The sequence below is a fragment of the Sus scrofa genome, chromosome 13 (genome assembly GCF_054392235.1).
Source record: "Sus scrofa isolate SSC_HxYL_T2T_F1_AM1 chromosome 13, Sscrofa_HxYL_maternal_Yorkshire_Landrace_v2.0, whole genome shotgun sequence".
NCBI classification, from domain to species: domain Eukaryota; kingdom Metazoa; phylum Chordata; class Mammalia; order Artiodactyla; family Suidae; genus Sus; species Sus scrofa.
This window is the reverse complement of record NC_139395.1, coordinates 185327183-185344100: the sequence shown is the minus strand read 5'-3', so window position 1 is coordinate 185344100 and position 16918 is coordinate 185327183. Positions and strand designations below refer to the sequence as shown.

Here is a 16918-nt window from a genome sequence, read left to right as displayed (position 1 = left end):
GATGTGAGCTATTGTTAATTCTTTTATTTTGTTATCTAATTAATTCTGAGCCTCTAAAAGATTTTTTGTAGTCTTACTTCTAAAAGATAATATAGAGAATGAAAGGATAGTGTATTTGTTGAGGGTTTTTTCATTATAAAAAACAGAAATTGTGTCTGTGGTTTTTTCACTGAGATGTAAAATCTCCATCATCTTTATTCCTTGTTTAACCAAAGACTGTTTGCACAGCTTGCAAAGAACACTTTTGTAGGAAATTAAATCTCTATAGTGCCTCTGTCTCATGACTGTGTTTGCCAGCTTTCTGGACCAGAATTTCTATTCCCATTCACAAAGCTAAGTAATACCCACAAAATCCTTGAAGGAATTTAAAATTAAGTTTCTGATGATTGGAATACAACTGGGAAAAACTGTTAAATGTTTGGCATTGGAAATTTATATGAGTTGGTGTCTTTTCTAATCACACCTATCATAAATACAATGTACAGGAATCATTTTAAAATATTGCCAACATTCTTTAGCTACTTAAACTTTGCTACTTTACTCAAAACAACATGCCCTTTCTAATGTAATCATGGAAACAAATGAAAACAAAGCTTCTGCTGAGCAGCCACTCAATATAACTTTTGGAGTTGATTGAATGTATTATAGGACGTTGCTAACGCTGACCTTATTGAAACAACTACCGTCAGTTATTACTAGGTTGTGTGATTATGCTTTTGCTGTTTCTTTGCATTTTATGTGCCCTATTCATAGTAGGTGTTCAATAAATAAAAGAATAAATGAAAATTAACCCACATTAAGTCATTTCCCTACTCAAATTTCTGTTGTAAATTTTTAGCCCTTTATCAGCAGCAAATATACCCTGATGTTATAATAAATGAAGGAAATGTATAAAGTCTGAGAAATCTACTCTACCTCTTTAAAAAAATATTCTCTGCTTTTAAATTAGTTTGTTGGTTAAAGGAGAAGACTTGTGTAGTGGGAATGTAGAATTCTAAAGTACAAAATTTGAATATGCGTGATAAAAATCTAAATCATACAAAATTGATGGGCACTCCACTGGGTCAGTGTAATTGAGTGTGGGGAGATGGAGAGAGAGATGAAGAACAGCTACATGAATTTAATCAAATTGCATTCTTCAAAAAGTACATTTAAAATTCAACTGAATAAGAATGATTTTCATTAGAGTGCTAAGCTTAACCCTTTAATTCATTTTCTTGTAAATTTTTATTAAAACTGTTATCACTACTTTTTAACATGACATTAACACAACGTAAATTAGGTCTGGTTAACTGCAAGTTACAACTAGGTGGTTTTTTCATTTGTATAAGGAAAAATATTAGTAGAAATAAATAACTATCCTACTTTACATATTCAGATTCTTTTGGGGGGTGGTGGTTTTTATCTTGAAACAACTAGCATATTCAAAGATCAGCTTCATATGTTTAGGATAAATGCTGTTATGTAAGAGTAAAAGGGTTTATAGGAGTTTGCTTAAATGAAGTAGCAAATGCACAAAAATAAGCCATTAAAAATGGCCTAATAGTTGATTCAAACCACTGATGACCACTCTTTATGGATAAGAGTGTATCCTACTTTCTCACCAACTCTTCTGCTTCCTATTTGGCATGCATCCAAACTTCTGCTGTGTTAACATTTGCTCCTGGGAGGAGATAAAGGAAAAAAGGTCCATAAGGTTTCCATTGGCCCAGATAGTAGAAACATCTGCTGAATTCATGAGCAGCTTGCTGGCCTAAGTCAGCAGGGAGAGTTGATGCTTATCAACCCTGCCATATGAATCGATATTTCCTGTGCCCTGGGGCTACACAAGCTTAATCAAGAAAGAATAAGGAAGTACATTACATGTCAAAATCCCCTCACTAAATAAGTATTATATGTTTAAAGTAACTATCATGACATTATAAATTATGGGTTTAATAATAATGAAATTCAAATTCTAACAAAGCAGTTTATTGGATCATTTTTTCATGAATTACATCATTTTGAGTAATGGTGGACTCCCTGCATTTGAAACTTTGCTTAGAGAGATTTGACCCTTAACACGAAAGAGTTGGTTGTTGTTTTTATCAGCGAGAAAAAGTTTGTTAGAAGAAAGATGTATCACTTTATTTTTCATAAGGTCATCTTTATATAAGTAACTTTAAGCTTAGTTGGTGCATGATTCCAATGGTGAGAGTTGGAATTATAGTCCCCAAGTGAATTCAATGAATTGTAACTGAATATAATTATTCATTTTAACATAAACATATATTTGCCCTTTTGAGGATAGTTGCATTTCAAAGTGTGCACTTGGAGTTCCCTCTGTGGCACAGTAGGTTAAGAATCTAACTGCAGCATTTCAGGTCATTGAAGAGGCATGGGCTCAGTCCCTGGGGCAGTGGATTGAAGGATCTGCAGCCTTCAATGTAGGTCACAGCAGTGGCTCAGTTTTAAACCTGGCCCAGGGACTTACATATGCTATGGGTTTAGCAATAAAACATATAAATAAATAAAAATGCACATTTATTTCCATGTTGCTGTCAATATGCAACCCCTTTGCAATTGTTCTTTGAGTCTGCAGCTCATCTTATTTAGTGAGCTTATTTAGTGATACACTCTTATCCATAAAGAGTGTTTGAAAAATCTACACCTTCAAGGGTGTATTAAAATTTTTGAAAAGCACAATGCTCAATAAATGGCTAAATTTGAACAATGAGATGAATCAGTTGTTTTGAATAATATATATAGTGTAATATATACATTTTATTTATAAATATAGCCTATTATATATATGTGTGTGTGCATATATATAAATATATATATATATAGAGAGAGAATATAGCTTCATCTCTAAATATATCCACCTGTCTATTATAGTACACATCTTTGGTTTCATATCTATCAAAGCAGATAAGACTAGGATTTTCGAAACAAAATCTGTTGTTGCAATAATTTTATTTAGAATTCATGAAATATGTTATAATCTACCTAGCACTAAACTAATTTGATATGGAAAGAAACAGGACAAATAGGAATAGTTCTGATCATGAATAATGTGACCACTTTACTCTTATTAGAAGAGCTTTTATTTCAGCAGATAAGCTATGCAGAAGTGCTGTTTTCATTAATCTAGTATTACACTGTCATTGCTCACTTTGCTGGAGCAGCAGCTTAATTCTTAGTTTCATGTGTATGATAATGCTCATGAAACTCAAGAAGCTTTATCCAACATCAAGTTTACCAAAAGATAATAGGACAGGTGATAACAGATAGATATCAACAACCAGCAGGGGCTCTGAGCCCCCTAAAATGCTTCTGAATGTGAACAGTCATGCCTTACTCAAGACTGGACTGAGTGGCATTGGCTTCTTTATCTCAGAGAAGCCTTCTCCAACTCTAGTGATCATGCAGGTTTTTGTGCTTTGCTGGTCACACAACATGGTCAGGATTGTGTCATCAGTACCCATTCTCTGTTACAACTTCATCTAATCAATACTGGTAATTCATTATCCAATAAATAATCTTGACAATGAAATGCAGGTGTCCTTAGTCCAATACAGAGCAACTTGTTTATTTTAGATCTAGTATACACCCATGAATTCCTTGAATACCAAAGATGATTCAACCAAAACTCCTTTTTAGGATCTCTGGAGACTAGAGAAAAGACCAAGAACTGTCTATTAACCCTTTCTTTCCAACAGTATAGTGAAGAGACCATCAGTTTTGGTGTGGATGTCTTTTTTTTTTTTTTTTCCAGTTATAGTTTTAGAACCTTCTCTCCAGAACAAACGTTCAAATTTATGGAATAAGATATTTAAAATCCTCCTCAATTTATTTTATTGGTTTACTTCTGATAATTGTTACTAAATACAGTTCAGTTTATTATAATTTTATAATTAACAACGTAAAAGTACAGTAACCCCCCAAAAGGATATTAGAAGATGGTGTTTATTCATTCTCTGCCTAATCAAAAATATAATTCTTTGAGTTGTACAAATCTATACAAAGTATCAGGTTTCATTTTAATGTTTTCCCACAGCAGTTTCCACTTGCTCTCAAAGGGCAATGTTCTCCGAGATCTAATGTGGCACTACAAAGGACTTGAACATCAAAGCATGTAAACATGGACAAGATGGGTGAAATCAACATTAATGAAATCTTTGTGCATTCAGAAATGATCAAACAGTGAAAAACACACCCTATTAACCAATGTGTTATTACATTTTTTTTTCAAAAGGGAGCTTGTTCCTTGGGGAATATTCCAAGTTGATTCGTAAGTTACTGCATATTGATCGATACTTAAATAATTAAGGTGATACCATTTTGAACACAATGTTCATATGTTCAAAAATATGTGCCCACTATGTCCCAGGCAATATCTTATGCTCGCTAGAGAATGCAAAGGGATATGTTGCTACCTTTGCTATCAAGGAATTTCAACATATCTCAGGTTCATATAGCAGTGGTTGCCTTGGGCATAAAATTTCAGTTATTGGAAAAGAAAACACTTATTTCTGTGATATTTGTCAGAGGAATTATTTTTTTTTAAGTTTATAAAATGTACTCTTATACAGAAGGAAAACTCAAATGTTTTGTTACCTCACTGTTGTCATCTTTTGGGAACTCATTATTTATTTTATAGAATAGTATTGCTATCCAGTCAGGGAAATATATCTTTATAAAGAAAAACTGTTCTATTTATTTATTTTTCTACATCTTTCTTTATTTTTTTAATTACTTAATGAGTTGTATTACATTTATAGGTGTACAATTATTACAAGAAAAACTGTTTTAAACATGATACTTACATCCATAGATAGTTTGCCAGCAATATTTTTCTTTCTCCCAGATAACTATTGCAGTTTTAAAAACAAATTATAAAATGGAAGTCCTAACAATAAAAGGAACTTTGCAAGGCAATGACATTTTAGCGTAGAAGAAATAAGTTGTCTATCAAAGAGTGAGAGTTGTGGAGAAATATGGGCAACAATCTTGTTTTAGTATAAGTTCAATTCAGTAAAATATGGGTTTTCATTTACCAGAAATTTATTTACAGTGTAAAATGAAAAATACCAAGAAGTTGGTTACTCTTATAATAAATCCCCATGATTTCATAGATTCTTTGATATTTTCTCAGGAAGGTTCTTGATTATAAACACAACTTTTACAGTAATTCATCTCTGAGATGAAATCTCCTTGATTTAGGGATAATGATTAAGTAAAGAAAAATAGTGTCTTCTGAGAAAATGTATATTGAAACATGGCGCTTCCTTCAATGGCTTGCAATTGCATGTAGAATATGTGTAAACTCTTTATCAAGGTATGAAAAACCTTGTATGATTTACGTTAACCTTCTTTTGTACCTCATCCTGAGTCACTTCATTTGTTTCTTCTCATGCTCCAGACTCACTGGATTTTTTATTTGTGTGCGTGTGTATTTTGTTTATTTTTTCCCAGTTCCTTCAATAGCCGCACTCTTTCTAGCCTCTGGCTCAAGACTTTTACATTACCTAATTTGTTTTCAGAAATACTGGTTTCTTCTGAAGCATTTTGTCCTTGGCACTTTTCAAATGGCTGCTTCTTTCTCTCCATTTGAGTTTCAATGAAAATATCAATACTTTTTCAGCCAGGATTTCCCTTTGTATGTTTGTGTATTCTTATTTTGCTGCCTATCTTTAGGCTATTGGTTCTAAAGATAGAACTTTATATCATTTCTACCTTGGTTCACATTTGTATTCTCAGCACCTACTATGTGAAGCACATTCTAGGCACAAAATAGGTATTTGTTTAATAAAGAAATGTCACAGCAAAATCTATACAAATGGAAAGATAGGGGTTCCCGTTGTGGTTTGACTGATTGAGAATCCAAAAGAGTGTCTGTGAGGATGCAGTTCGATCACCAGCCTTGCTTTGTGGGTTAAGGATTTGGCATTGTCACAAGCCGAGGCATAGGCCATGGATTTGACTTGGATCCTATGTTGCTGTGGCTGTGGCATAGGCTTGTAGCTGTGCCTCCAATTGGACTCATAACCTGGGAACTTCCATATGCTGTAGGTGTGGCCATAAAAAAAAAAAAAAAAAAGATAAGTTTCAGAAAACATTAGCATTGTGTATATTTATATTGTTAATAAGCAATATTTAAGTAAATTTGAAGATCTAATTGGTTTTATTAGCAAATTCAAGAATCAGGGAGCATCCCATCTCTCAAAAAGAAGCATGCTTTGAGGAGTTCTACACAATGGAATATTTTTTTATGAAGAAGGGTGGGTGAGGAGCTATTAGCAAAAGTAATGAAAGAATTACACTTGGTCTAGACCATCTTCTTTTGGAGACTAGGGTAACTGCATGAGTTTTATCATGCAGATCACCTCTTCTTCTGGGGAGTGGCAGGATGGAGAGGACCCATGTGAGAGATGACCTCATTGGTGCTGACTGGAATATTTCAAACTGGTTTATTAAGATTACATTTCTGAGGAAGGTCCAAACGGCAGTTAGATTAGCTGTTGAATCTAGGTTTAGTATCCTGGGCTTTAACACAAGTGATGACTTTTTGGGCCTATATTTTTCTGTTTAACAGTAGACATAGTTCATATACCTAACTGGTTATACATGATTAAATGGCATATGTTTGAAATCACATTTTTTCTTCTTTATCTTGTGTCAATGTTATATAAAAATTCCTTTTGACATCTCATAGTCCAAAGATTTATAATCCAAACAGACATCTATGTCTCTCTTTTATAGGAATATCTCTATTCAATACACCAATGCATTTATTTAAATTTTCTTCAGAGTATAATACATGAAAAGAATATTAATGTATAGGCAATTTGAAATGGTCAATATAATTTTATACATCCAGAGTATATGCATCAATGAGGTATGATCCAAAAGAAAGATATTACTGCAATATATCTACCTCATCTAAGTTGAATCATTAAGTAACAACAATATGTAAAGCAAAAATTAGAGTTGGCATAATTTTTTTTTTCATTTGGAATTAGGGAAAACTAGCATCAAAAACAGACTGAAGTCTTCCCATTTTCTCAACTATGTTTACCCTGTTTTGCAGTTATATCTTATATGTTTGAAACAATTGTATATTTGAAATTAGGATTTAATGTGCTTAATTTTCTTTTTTCCTTTAACTTGTTCCTAGAAATGTTATGAATTTTAATTTTCCCTGAGGTTCCTAAATATTTTTATATGTACTATAATGCAATATTTTTCACTTTCTTTAAATACATCAACTTTTAAGACCTACTGATTAAAACAAAAATATGTGTATTCTTTTCCCCCTTCTTAGTATCAGGTTGAAGTTTTTCCCAGGGATTTCAATTTTGAACAGGTATATCCCACCTACTCCACTTTTCCTTTTTTTTTCCCTCTAGAAGATTGATTATTGTATGCTCAGCACTATATTCCTCAACCTGTCTTCAGAAGAGTTCTACCATCTGTGTGTTCCTTTCCAGAATATTTCCTCCAGGTTGACATCTCAATTTAGAATTTAGTTACGTGATTGAGCTTCACTGTGAGCCAGACTGTGATTGTGGTCATAAATTTCTTTTCTCTGGAAGGCTGCCTTTCAAATGCTCATCAGTTAGCAAGTAAAGCTAGTCAGTTCTAGGTCTTGATCATTCACCCTGAAAACAGATTCTAGAAAGATAAAATTACTTTATGCACACATGGTAATTACCATGTAAGCCTGTTTTGACATTACAGAAATAATTTTAAAATACTTTTATTCTTTTATATTGCCTTACAATACATAAAATTTCCTTTTCATTTAAAAATTATTTCCCTTTCTTTTTATCCCTCCACATCGCAGACTTGAAGATCTATTTGTATAGGAAGAAAAGAATCCTTGTGAATATAAATGTGAATAATCCATCAAGTTATTTTTTTTTCTTGCAAATGTGCTCATTCAAGAAATCATTGTTTCAATTTTTGAAAGAAAAAACATATTGGGGAATGAATTAAATGTAGATAAATTAATGAAAACAAAATATATTTTAACTTTTTAAGGAAAAATCTATTTTTGTTGTAAAGCTAGATATATTTATGTTTAACCTAGTTCACTAAATCCATGGTATGTAAACAGAGGTTTGTTTATTATGCATTTTGGAAGGCTAATAAGCAGAAAAACAAGCTAAGAATGTAAAGAACTGATTTTGTACATAATCAGTTAAAAAATGTTAAGAATTTTTTTTAAAATCAGATCATGTTTGAAAATATGTTAAAGCAATACAACCACTAAGCAAGAACATAAAGCACCCGTAAAGCAGTGTTTCCCAGGATTTTATAAATATCCTCTGCAGCTTAGAATTTTGCAGTTTAGGGAAAATATAAATTTTATGATATGGCTTGGCAATATAAAATTAAAGAAGAAATTGGAAAAATCTACTTTATGTGGAAAGAATAATTGTGCTGGGAATATTTATAGTACAAAATGCTAAGTTATATAATTACACTAAAACATTTTTGAAATGCAAAAGAAGACATTTTGACATGTTATATTTCACCTGCACTGCAAATTTTTCCAGGGCCAGCCCTGTTCCTAATAATCAAGAATTAACCCTAATTATAAAGCCTAGCATAGACATAACAAGTGGTAACTAGTTTTGATATAATGCTATGTAGGTGACTGGGTCACCTACAGTCAGTCACTGTGTAGGTCAATTGGGGACAATCCAGTGGTTATCCTGTGGTCCCTGGTCTGCTATGACTGTCCAGGAAAATCCAGGAAAGGTGAAATTTCTACAGAAGAATTATGATTCTTTGGGTCAGGAGCTGTGGGAGTCACTGTAAATCTGAAAGAACCTTTTGTCATGGATCAGAAGCCAACAAAGAACTTGGGCCAGCCTTTGGGTACACAAGAGTTTCTGCTCCAGGAGTTGGGAGCAGAATGGGTCACTCACAATGGCCGTAATGAAGACCAAGATCTAGTCTACAGGATTGTAATTGTAGAAGCTGCCAATTTGGCATTTTTACACCTTGATATCAGGATGAAAAAGCCCTTCCAACCTTTCCTGGCCTTGCAAGACCCACTGCTCGCCAGCTTCATTTCTTCCCTGCTTTGGTCTGCCAGTTGCAATGGAAAACAGGTCTCCAAAATACTTCCTGTCACTATGGAAACTGGCAAGCAGCACCAGACTGATGGCTGTGTTCCATAGTGTCTGGGCAGAGGGGTGCCACAGAAGGTGAATACCAGGTGTTATACTCTATAAGGCAAACTAAATCTGAAAGGATGAGGTAGAATCAAAGAGAAGTCAGTTATCTGTGGTAGACTAGGAAAACAGAATACTTAAAGTTTTTCAGGCAAACCTAAAAGCTATAATAAAATGATGAAAAAAAAATGACTAGAGACTTCTAAGTATTTGAAAGGACAGAGGTGTATTCCAAAAACAGAAACATTTTGCACTTAGTTATCAGTCTTAATTTTTCCTCTAATTTCCCTTTTTGCATGATAGAGCATTCATTGGACTTCTCTTGAGAATTATAAGCTTACATTAATGGCATTTGTGCTTTTTGAACCAATAGGTTTTCGTATGCAATACGTGTTTCAGTCCACCCAGCTACTGAGCCACAACTTTCACATTAGATGGTTATTTGTTTAGAATGCCTTCAGTAATTTTGTGGAAGTAATAGCATGCTGTGTGTGCATTTAGATATATTTTTAGACTCTAATTTAAGCAACAAGAATGATCTTTAACTTTCTGCAATGAAAGTTCTTTGTGTAAACACCCCAAACCAGTTGATAGAAAGGATGAGAGAGAGATGCACAGAGCTGAGAATAGTTGAGAGGAAGACCCTAAATAAAGTGGGCTATCTTTGTATTTCATTTAACAATAAGTTAACTATTTCTGTCATTTCTTGTCAAGATTTATGTTTAAGAAACTTCAACCTCTTTTGTATCTATTGATCATTTTTGACATTTACCTAAATAGGAGAACCTTAGAGCATGACTGATCTTTTATATTATAATAGGGTTCTTAAGAGAACACAAAAATATCTTAAAACAAAGCAAAATATTATATATGCCATTCGATTCAGGCACCAATACCTCTGTTGAATTAAATAATTTTGTAGACTGAGTTGACAGTTTTTACTTTGTGTAAATATATTCCAAAAGGAAGAGTCAAAATATATTGGCATTTTTCACCTCATGGGAGATTTATACTTTTTTACTGAAAAACTATATCTTAAATTCTCTTCATATCTCATTTTTATTTGTTCCTATTCACTGTTTTAAAATCTGATTCTTCCTTTGAGAAAGTTTTGCTCATTTTCAGTAAGAAAAAATAATGAGGTCCTCAGTTCCTGCTAAATAACCCACAAAATTTGATCATTTATCCTGAAAAATCACTGACTGTAACTCCCTCTCAGATGTGCAGAGCCTCAACCTCTGCCTGTCTGTTTAGATATATCTCAGGTGATTATTGCTCTTACTAAGTAAGCATTCATGCATGGTGTGCTCTGATCCACTGTTGTGATCCAAATTTAATCTTTAGCACAGGAAAAGTAATGGAGAAAACCATTGCTTTCACTCATCATCCATTCAAGAGATAGCAAGGCTTGAATAACACCATTTATGGCAGCTTTGGGATTAGTGTTCAAGCATACATCTTCACTTCTCTGCTCTCTTTCAACTTTACAGCTGGCTTCAAAGATCTCTCTTCACTGTTATGCTTATTGCTTCTCTACGCTAATGGCACATCATAGCCTGACACTGAGGTTGAGGTGGCCACAATCTTAGAATTTGTTTCTTTGTGTTCTGGGTGACAGTTCTGTGTGCTAGGTTCTGGGTGGTCAGATAGAGGTGCATGCATAAAATGTGTGAAGAGAAGACAACTTTTAACTAACTGAGGCTAACAGAAGTCAAGATTTGGTGCACTTGATTTTGAACTTGGTAATTGCTAGTCTAGACAAGAAAAGGTTTGAACCAGTCTTTTCCCAAGTACATGACACATGTAAACATTGAAGGGATAATAGTAGCTATTTAAAGACAGGGTCAGGAGAGCTATCTTTTCCAAATATTGACTAATCATTCTTCATTAAAACATCTTTCACAGCAGTAAATTGGCAAATTATTTACATATAATTGTTGAAACTAACCTGGATGGTTTTCCACCCCTGATGCTAGTTATTGAGAAATAAACACTGCAACCTAAGAAAAACTAGCAGTTCAAGATCTCTGTCCATAGAGTAGAGAACAAGGGAGTTTATTTGAAAGATTTTTATCAGAAGAATGATGGGTGACTATTAGAAAGTAATTTGAGGAGAAATAAAAAAAAAGAGATCAAAATATGAAGAAAAAGAACTTCAAAAGCAGAAGTATATTACATTGGAGAGAGTTTGTTGATTTTCAGAAAAAACACTACCACAACAAAACCTTATTTATGCTGAAAATGTATGCAACAAAAGGCATTAAATGTAGCTTTTTCAGTGGTGTTATGTAAATGTTTAGCCACTGCCTTTGTGGGGCAAAAAACATTGACTTGACTTGTAAGGCAAAATTACTAAGGTGAAAATACTCCCAGGGTCATCAGTTTCAAGCTACTGAGTTGTGTCACTGAGCCTGAAGGGAGAAGCCCTGCAGACAGTTGACTCTCAGGAGCTGGTGTCAAGCAACTCTAGCACATCACTGCTTTTACTTGATTCTGAATGTTCCTTCACTTATTAAAAATAAGTATAGGAATTCCCATTGTGGTGCAACGGAAACAAATCTGACTAGGAACCATGAGGTTCCATCCCTGGTCTCACTCAGTGGGTTAAGGATCTGGCATTGTGGTGAGCTGTGGTGTAGGTTACAGGTGCAGCTTGGATCCTGTGTTGCTGTGGTTGTGGCAGGGGCCAGCAGCATGGCTCTGACTGGACCCCTAGCCAGGAAACCTCTGTATGCTGTGGGTGTGACCCTAAAAATAAATAAATAAATAAATAAAATGAAAAAAATAAAAATGGGTGTAAAAAGTCTAAATACATCTGAGAAACGGTTGACTCCAAAATCTATACTTCCTTTATAGTAGTTATTGAGTCGGAATTAAGTTCACTTTATTTTCAAAGTAGTTCTGTAATTAAGCATGTGAGGTCTGAAGACTGAGGACAAAAGTCTCAGTCTTAAAGACCTGGCTGCTGCACTTTCTAGTTATGTGACTGTGGGCACATTATTGAAGATCTTTTTGCATCAATTCCCTGTCTTTGAGATCAAGATGATGACAAGGTTGGCATGAAGATTAAGTCATTGATAAAGGAAATGCACTTAGAATAGTGCCTAGTGTGAATATTCAGTGAAGGTTTGCTCTATTTTTCAATATATTTACTTCTGGTTTAATGATGGTTGAGGGAGGAGATAACATAGGAAGGGTACTATTTAAAATTGATGTTGCTGCACAGGAAATTGGACCAAGAAGGGAAGATAAAATATTCTCCATCTCAGAGCTCTATCTACCTAAGAGGCTTAGGTATGGCTTATAATACTTAATATTCAAAAAAAGTTATTATTTTCTATGTTTTTTCCCCTTCTGAAGCATAAATTTGTCACAATCTGTCTTTTCATGTCCCACCTTGGAAGCTGAAAATGATATTAGATATGTCTGTTCTAAATCACCATCTGTTGTATTTTCTTCTGTACATCCCTCAAGATTTTCAAGTACAACTTAAAAATGTTTTAAAATATTACACTAATAAAGCTTTTATGATTTAATTCTTCCATATTTTTTTCTCATTGAAGTAGTAGTCTTTCCTTCTGCCCCTCCATTTGACCATGGAAAAATGCAGCAGACTTGAATTACTTCAGTCATTCTATTGTCACAAGTTCCCCTTTAAATGCCAGCAACTGCTCCAAGAAGATGCTTTCATTCTGTACAATGAGCACCAGTGAGTGCTCTAATCACAATACAGAATGTTAAACTACGTAGTTGATTCCAAGTAAGAAGCTCTAGTTACCTGATTACCTGACCCTTAATTAACTTAGAAATAAATGAGGAATATTGATATATATGCAAAATAATTAAAGGAAATAAATGCAAGGAAAGGAGGAGGAAAATGATGGACAAAAGTCGCCTGGGAAAATAGCCAGCTTCTACAATTCTAAATTGGAAGTTGTGTTTCCTTTAAATCTCATAATAAACTTGTTGGGAAATGGCTTCTCTGAAATCTGGGGTGGTGGTGAGCTTAGCCAGAGGAAGAATCTTTTTAACAAGGCTTCAATGATCTGACCAATGTGTTTTAGAAATCCTTGTTGATGGTAAACAAGATGAGTACTGTACGACACCTAGACTCCCTTTTCCCCTGCTATCATACTGTCTCCTAGTTTCTAATTACTTGTAGAAACTCCTTAGCAAGTTCCCCTTCCTCTATGCATCCTTCAGATATTGATTCACACAAGGCAAGGCATGCAGTAGGTCCTCCAAAATATGTTTTTGATGAATACATTGAGGATGAATCCTTAACTTGGTAACATACTAATTTTTCCAATAAGAAAAGAGTAATGTCTTTAGAAAGACCTGCTGAGATTGAATGAAATGACAACCTGTCAACTTTGAACCAGAAGGAGTTAAGAGACATAAGGAGCAGCTACCTAACTTGCAGTCTCCAGGTTATAAGCAGAAGTAAAAGGCAGTTCAAAGCTTTGAGAAAAAGTTTGACTGCCTACAACACTAACTTTTGAATTGATTTTGGAAACCACATATCCTAAGGGTATTTAGGATTAGTAAATTCTCCACATGAGTTTGCTCTCTACTGGGAAAAGCTAAATTATTTAACTTAAGGGATTTTAGGCTGCAGGTCCCTGGAAAGTGAAGTCATAATACTTTAAAGTCAGAATCCACATGGGGAGAAGATGGAGGGACGCTGTCTAACTGCCTGCCTGGAAGGACAAGGGGTAGGTGTGCTAGTGTCTGTGGAGTCCCTGACATGTAGAAGACTCTAACAAATATTAGTTATTTGTAAGTTATTGGTTCTATAGGCTGATAACAAAAGACTGAAATAATTATCAAAAGCAAGTTCTAAATAGGATGGGCTACTTAAGGGCAGGTAACATTGACATCTTCCCTTATTTGACTTTAATGTTATTACTTAAATTTATGAGGACATAGTTCAGCTAGGTATGCAATTTGAGGTTTCATTGTTAAAAGAGCACTGTTTCATTTTTAATTGTTACCTAATTCATATTTAAACAAATAGTGATATGACCTAACAGCCTTTGTGGAAAAAGAAGAATAAAATGTTGAATTTTCAGAACAAACTCCAAATGGTTCATTGACTCTGTTTCACCATGGAAAAGTTACTTAACCTCCCAGTGTCAGTTTACCCATCTGTGAAATGAGAAGGATAATATTTTCTTATGGGGATGTTTTGAAAATTATTTTGCAAATGTAGTGGATGAAATTGTTGCAAGCATCACTACTCTTTTTCCACTTCTTTAAAGAAGCAGACAGTATTATTTATGTACCAGTTGATAGTCAAATTGTCATCTGGGGTGAATTACGTATATTTATTTGCAGTTGTTGCTTTTTATTTCTTAAAGAATCCCTCCTCCCCTAGATTGCTCAATTTATGCATTATGTCAATATCTGGGCACCTGAGCAAAGTAGCTTAAAACTATTCTGAGCTTCACATTTATGAGCTTCTGATCTGATAACTCTGGTAATTACTCCTTCTTTCTGTTTTAGCGTATGTTTTCTCTGATGTGGCTTTTTGCCTCACTTCACTTCACAAGATTGATAGTTCTCCATGTTTTCCTGCTAGAGGTCACCTCTGAGCTGAAGGCAAAACACATCCCACTCTGGCTCCTGTTGACTTTCAAGTCAACTATCAAAGAATTTATTCCAGACATTGCCTAACCTCAATTTAAAAACTCCACCCTAAAGATTACAGGGAGATATCCCAGGGAGTTGCTATAGTGACTCTACGAGGTTGGCATTGAGGAGACAAAGCTACTGATACCAGATTTTTATACTTGATAGGCTTAATTACATAAGATGGTCATGAACCTCTGTGCCTGTGTCATTTAGGTCTGGAAAGAAATTTTCCCCTTCAGGCTTTTCTCTCTCTTACCGTGCCAATCAACAGGCTTCTTGGTAATAAGATTCTTTATGCCAATAGCTCCAGCATAACCTCAAATGGTGCTTGTAGTAATGATAGAATCATTACAAAACTAAAGAATAAAAGGAAAATATGTTTCATGGGTGTGATTAAGTCATCGTAATATTCTTGCATATGTAAATTATCCTTGATTTAATGAACTACCTTGCTCACATAATAGTATTTTAACCTGGCTCTAGAAACTCATTTTTTTTTTTTTTACCTGTGTTAGTAATTGTTAATAGACTTGTTAGAGCTCATTTCCAGATCATCTTACTGAGGTGAAATTTATGTATTATTTTTCTATGTTCATGAATTTCATTTTAACTATTAGAAGTTCTTTTACTAAGTAATGTTATTACATGAATTACTTTAACAAATTAGTATGATACTTAGGAAGATAGAAAACTTGGTTATATAATAATAATATCTAAATTGACAATAGTAATTTATAAATATATTTTTTCTTTATTATAAAAGAAAAATATATTCATTGGGAAAAAAATTTCAGGAGACTATAGAAAGGAACAAAAAGGAATATTATCTTTATCTCCTGGGCTAGAGTAATCACTTTAAGATTTTGATGGATGTTCTATAAGATGAACACTTTTTGAAGAATACTTGCCTTGTTTTCTCCAACACATTTTGTATTTCTAAAAACAGCTACATCTACAAGAAACCCTGGTGAAATAGGATTCTTTTTTTATTTGTTTTATCAGAAATTGAATCTAAAGTTCTAGTATTCATATGTTATAGACTTTATTCAGGATTATAAAAGCTACCAGGAAAGTATTTTATGTGTTTCCTCTGCTACTTTAAAGAGTTTAGTTCATCCAAAATTATTATCTTCAAAGGTGACCAGATCTAGCACCAGGTAATTAATGCAAGACCAAGGGAAATTAATGATAATCATGTTACTACTTAAATATAAATCTTTATGTGTGCCTAGAAGGAAAAGAAGGTTTTCTAGAGCATGTAAGGGAGTGTAAAGGAATCCTAACCATATGTCAGAACTGTTGTTCTCTGATTAAGGGTTTTCAATTATTTTTTGTCTTTTTATAATATGTAGTTTTGCTGTTGCTTGGTTGGTTTAAATTTTACTTGAAGTAAGGAGTTAAGTCCATGTAGCTCTTGGGAAGTTAATCATTTTATGACTTTCATTTAATCAACCTTTTCTTTAATCCCCTTTTAGGCAGCCAAGGGCAGTTTCCACTAACACAGAATGTAACGGTTGTTGAAGGCGGAACTGCAATTTTGACCTGCAGGGTTGATCAAAATGATAACACCTCCCTCCAGTGGTCAAATCCAGCTCAACAGACTCTGTACTTTGATGACAAGAAAGGTGAATATATTTGATTTTTAAATGTTTTAATCATATTCTAAAATATCCTAATTATAATGAATTTATTTTTCTGAGATGATTCAAATTATTCCTTGTGATTACCAAACTGCTTCTGCTTGTATTTAAACATGTTAAATATTAAATACTTTAGTTTGCAAGTCATAAACACTAAAGATAACCTATGTCAACTTTTTAATAAAATAAACAGTTCTAATTCTGTTTCAAAAATAGTCTTATGCCTTCTTTTAACAATTATCTACTCTCCAGATAACATATGCATTTGTTCTTATAGGTGCCTTTCATAGAGATTGAAATGTTTTCCTCCCTTCTGGCAATAAGATGTTCTATTTTTATTAATCTTAGTTAAAATATTTAGAAGATACTATATGATTTTGGAAAGTTTTTGATTTTACTCTTATGAACTGAGTTTGAAAGTAAGAATTATAGAAATGATTCCAATAAAAAATTTAAGTCACTATGTGATTCCAAAAT

At 33.7% G+C, this 16918-nt stretch overlaps 1 protein-coding gene across 4 annotated transcripts in view; it reads left to right on the top strand.

Moving 5' to 3' along the window:
• Positions 1 to 16918, top strand: part of CADM2 (cell adhesion molecule 2) — a 1076345-nt gene that overhangs the window by 796476 nt on the left and 262951 nt on the right. For all 4 annotated transcript variants that reach the window (XM_021071359.2, XM_021071361.2, XM_021071360.2 and 1 more), the window contains one exon: positions 16277 to 16426. In XM_021071359.2, the coding sequence (XP_020927018.1) occupies positions 16277 to 16426 (150 nt within the window). The remainder of the gene's footprint in view (positions 1 to 16276; positions 16427 to 16918) is intronic.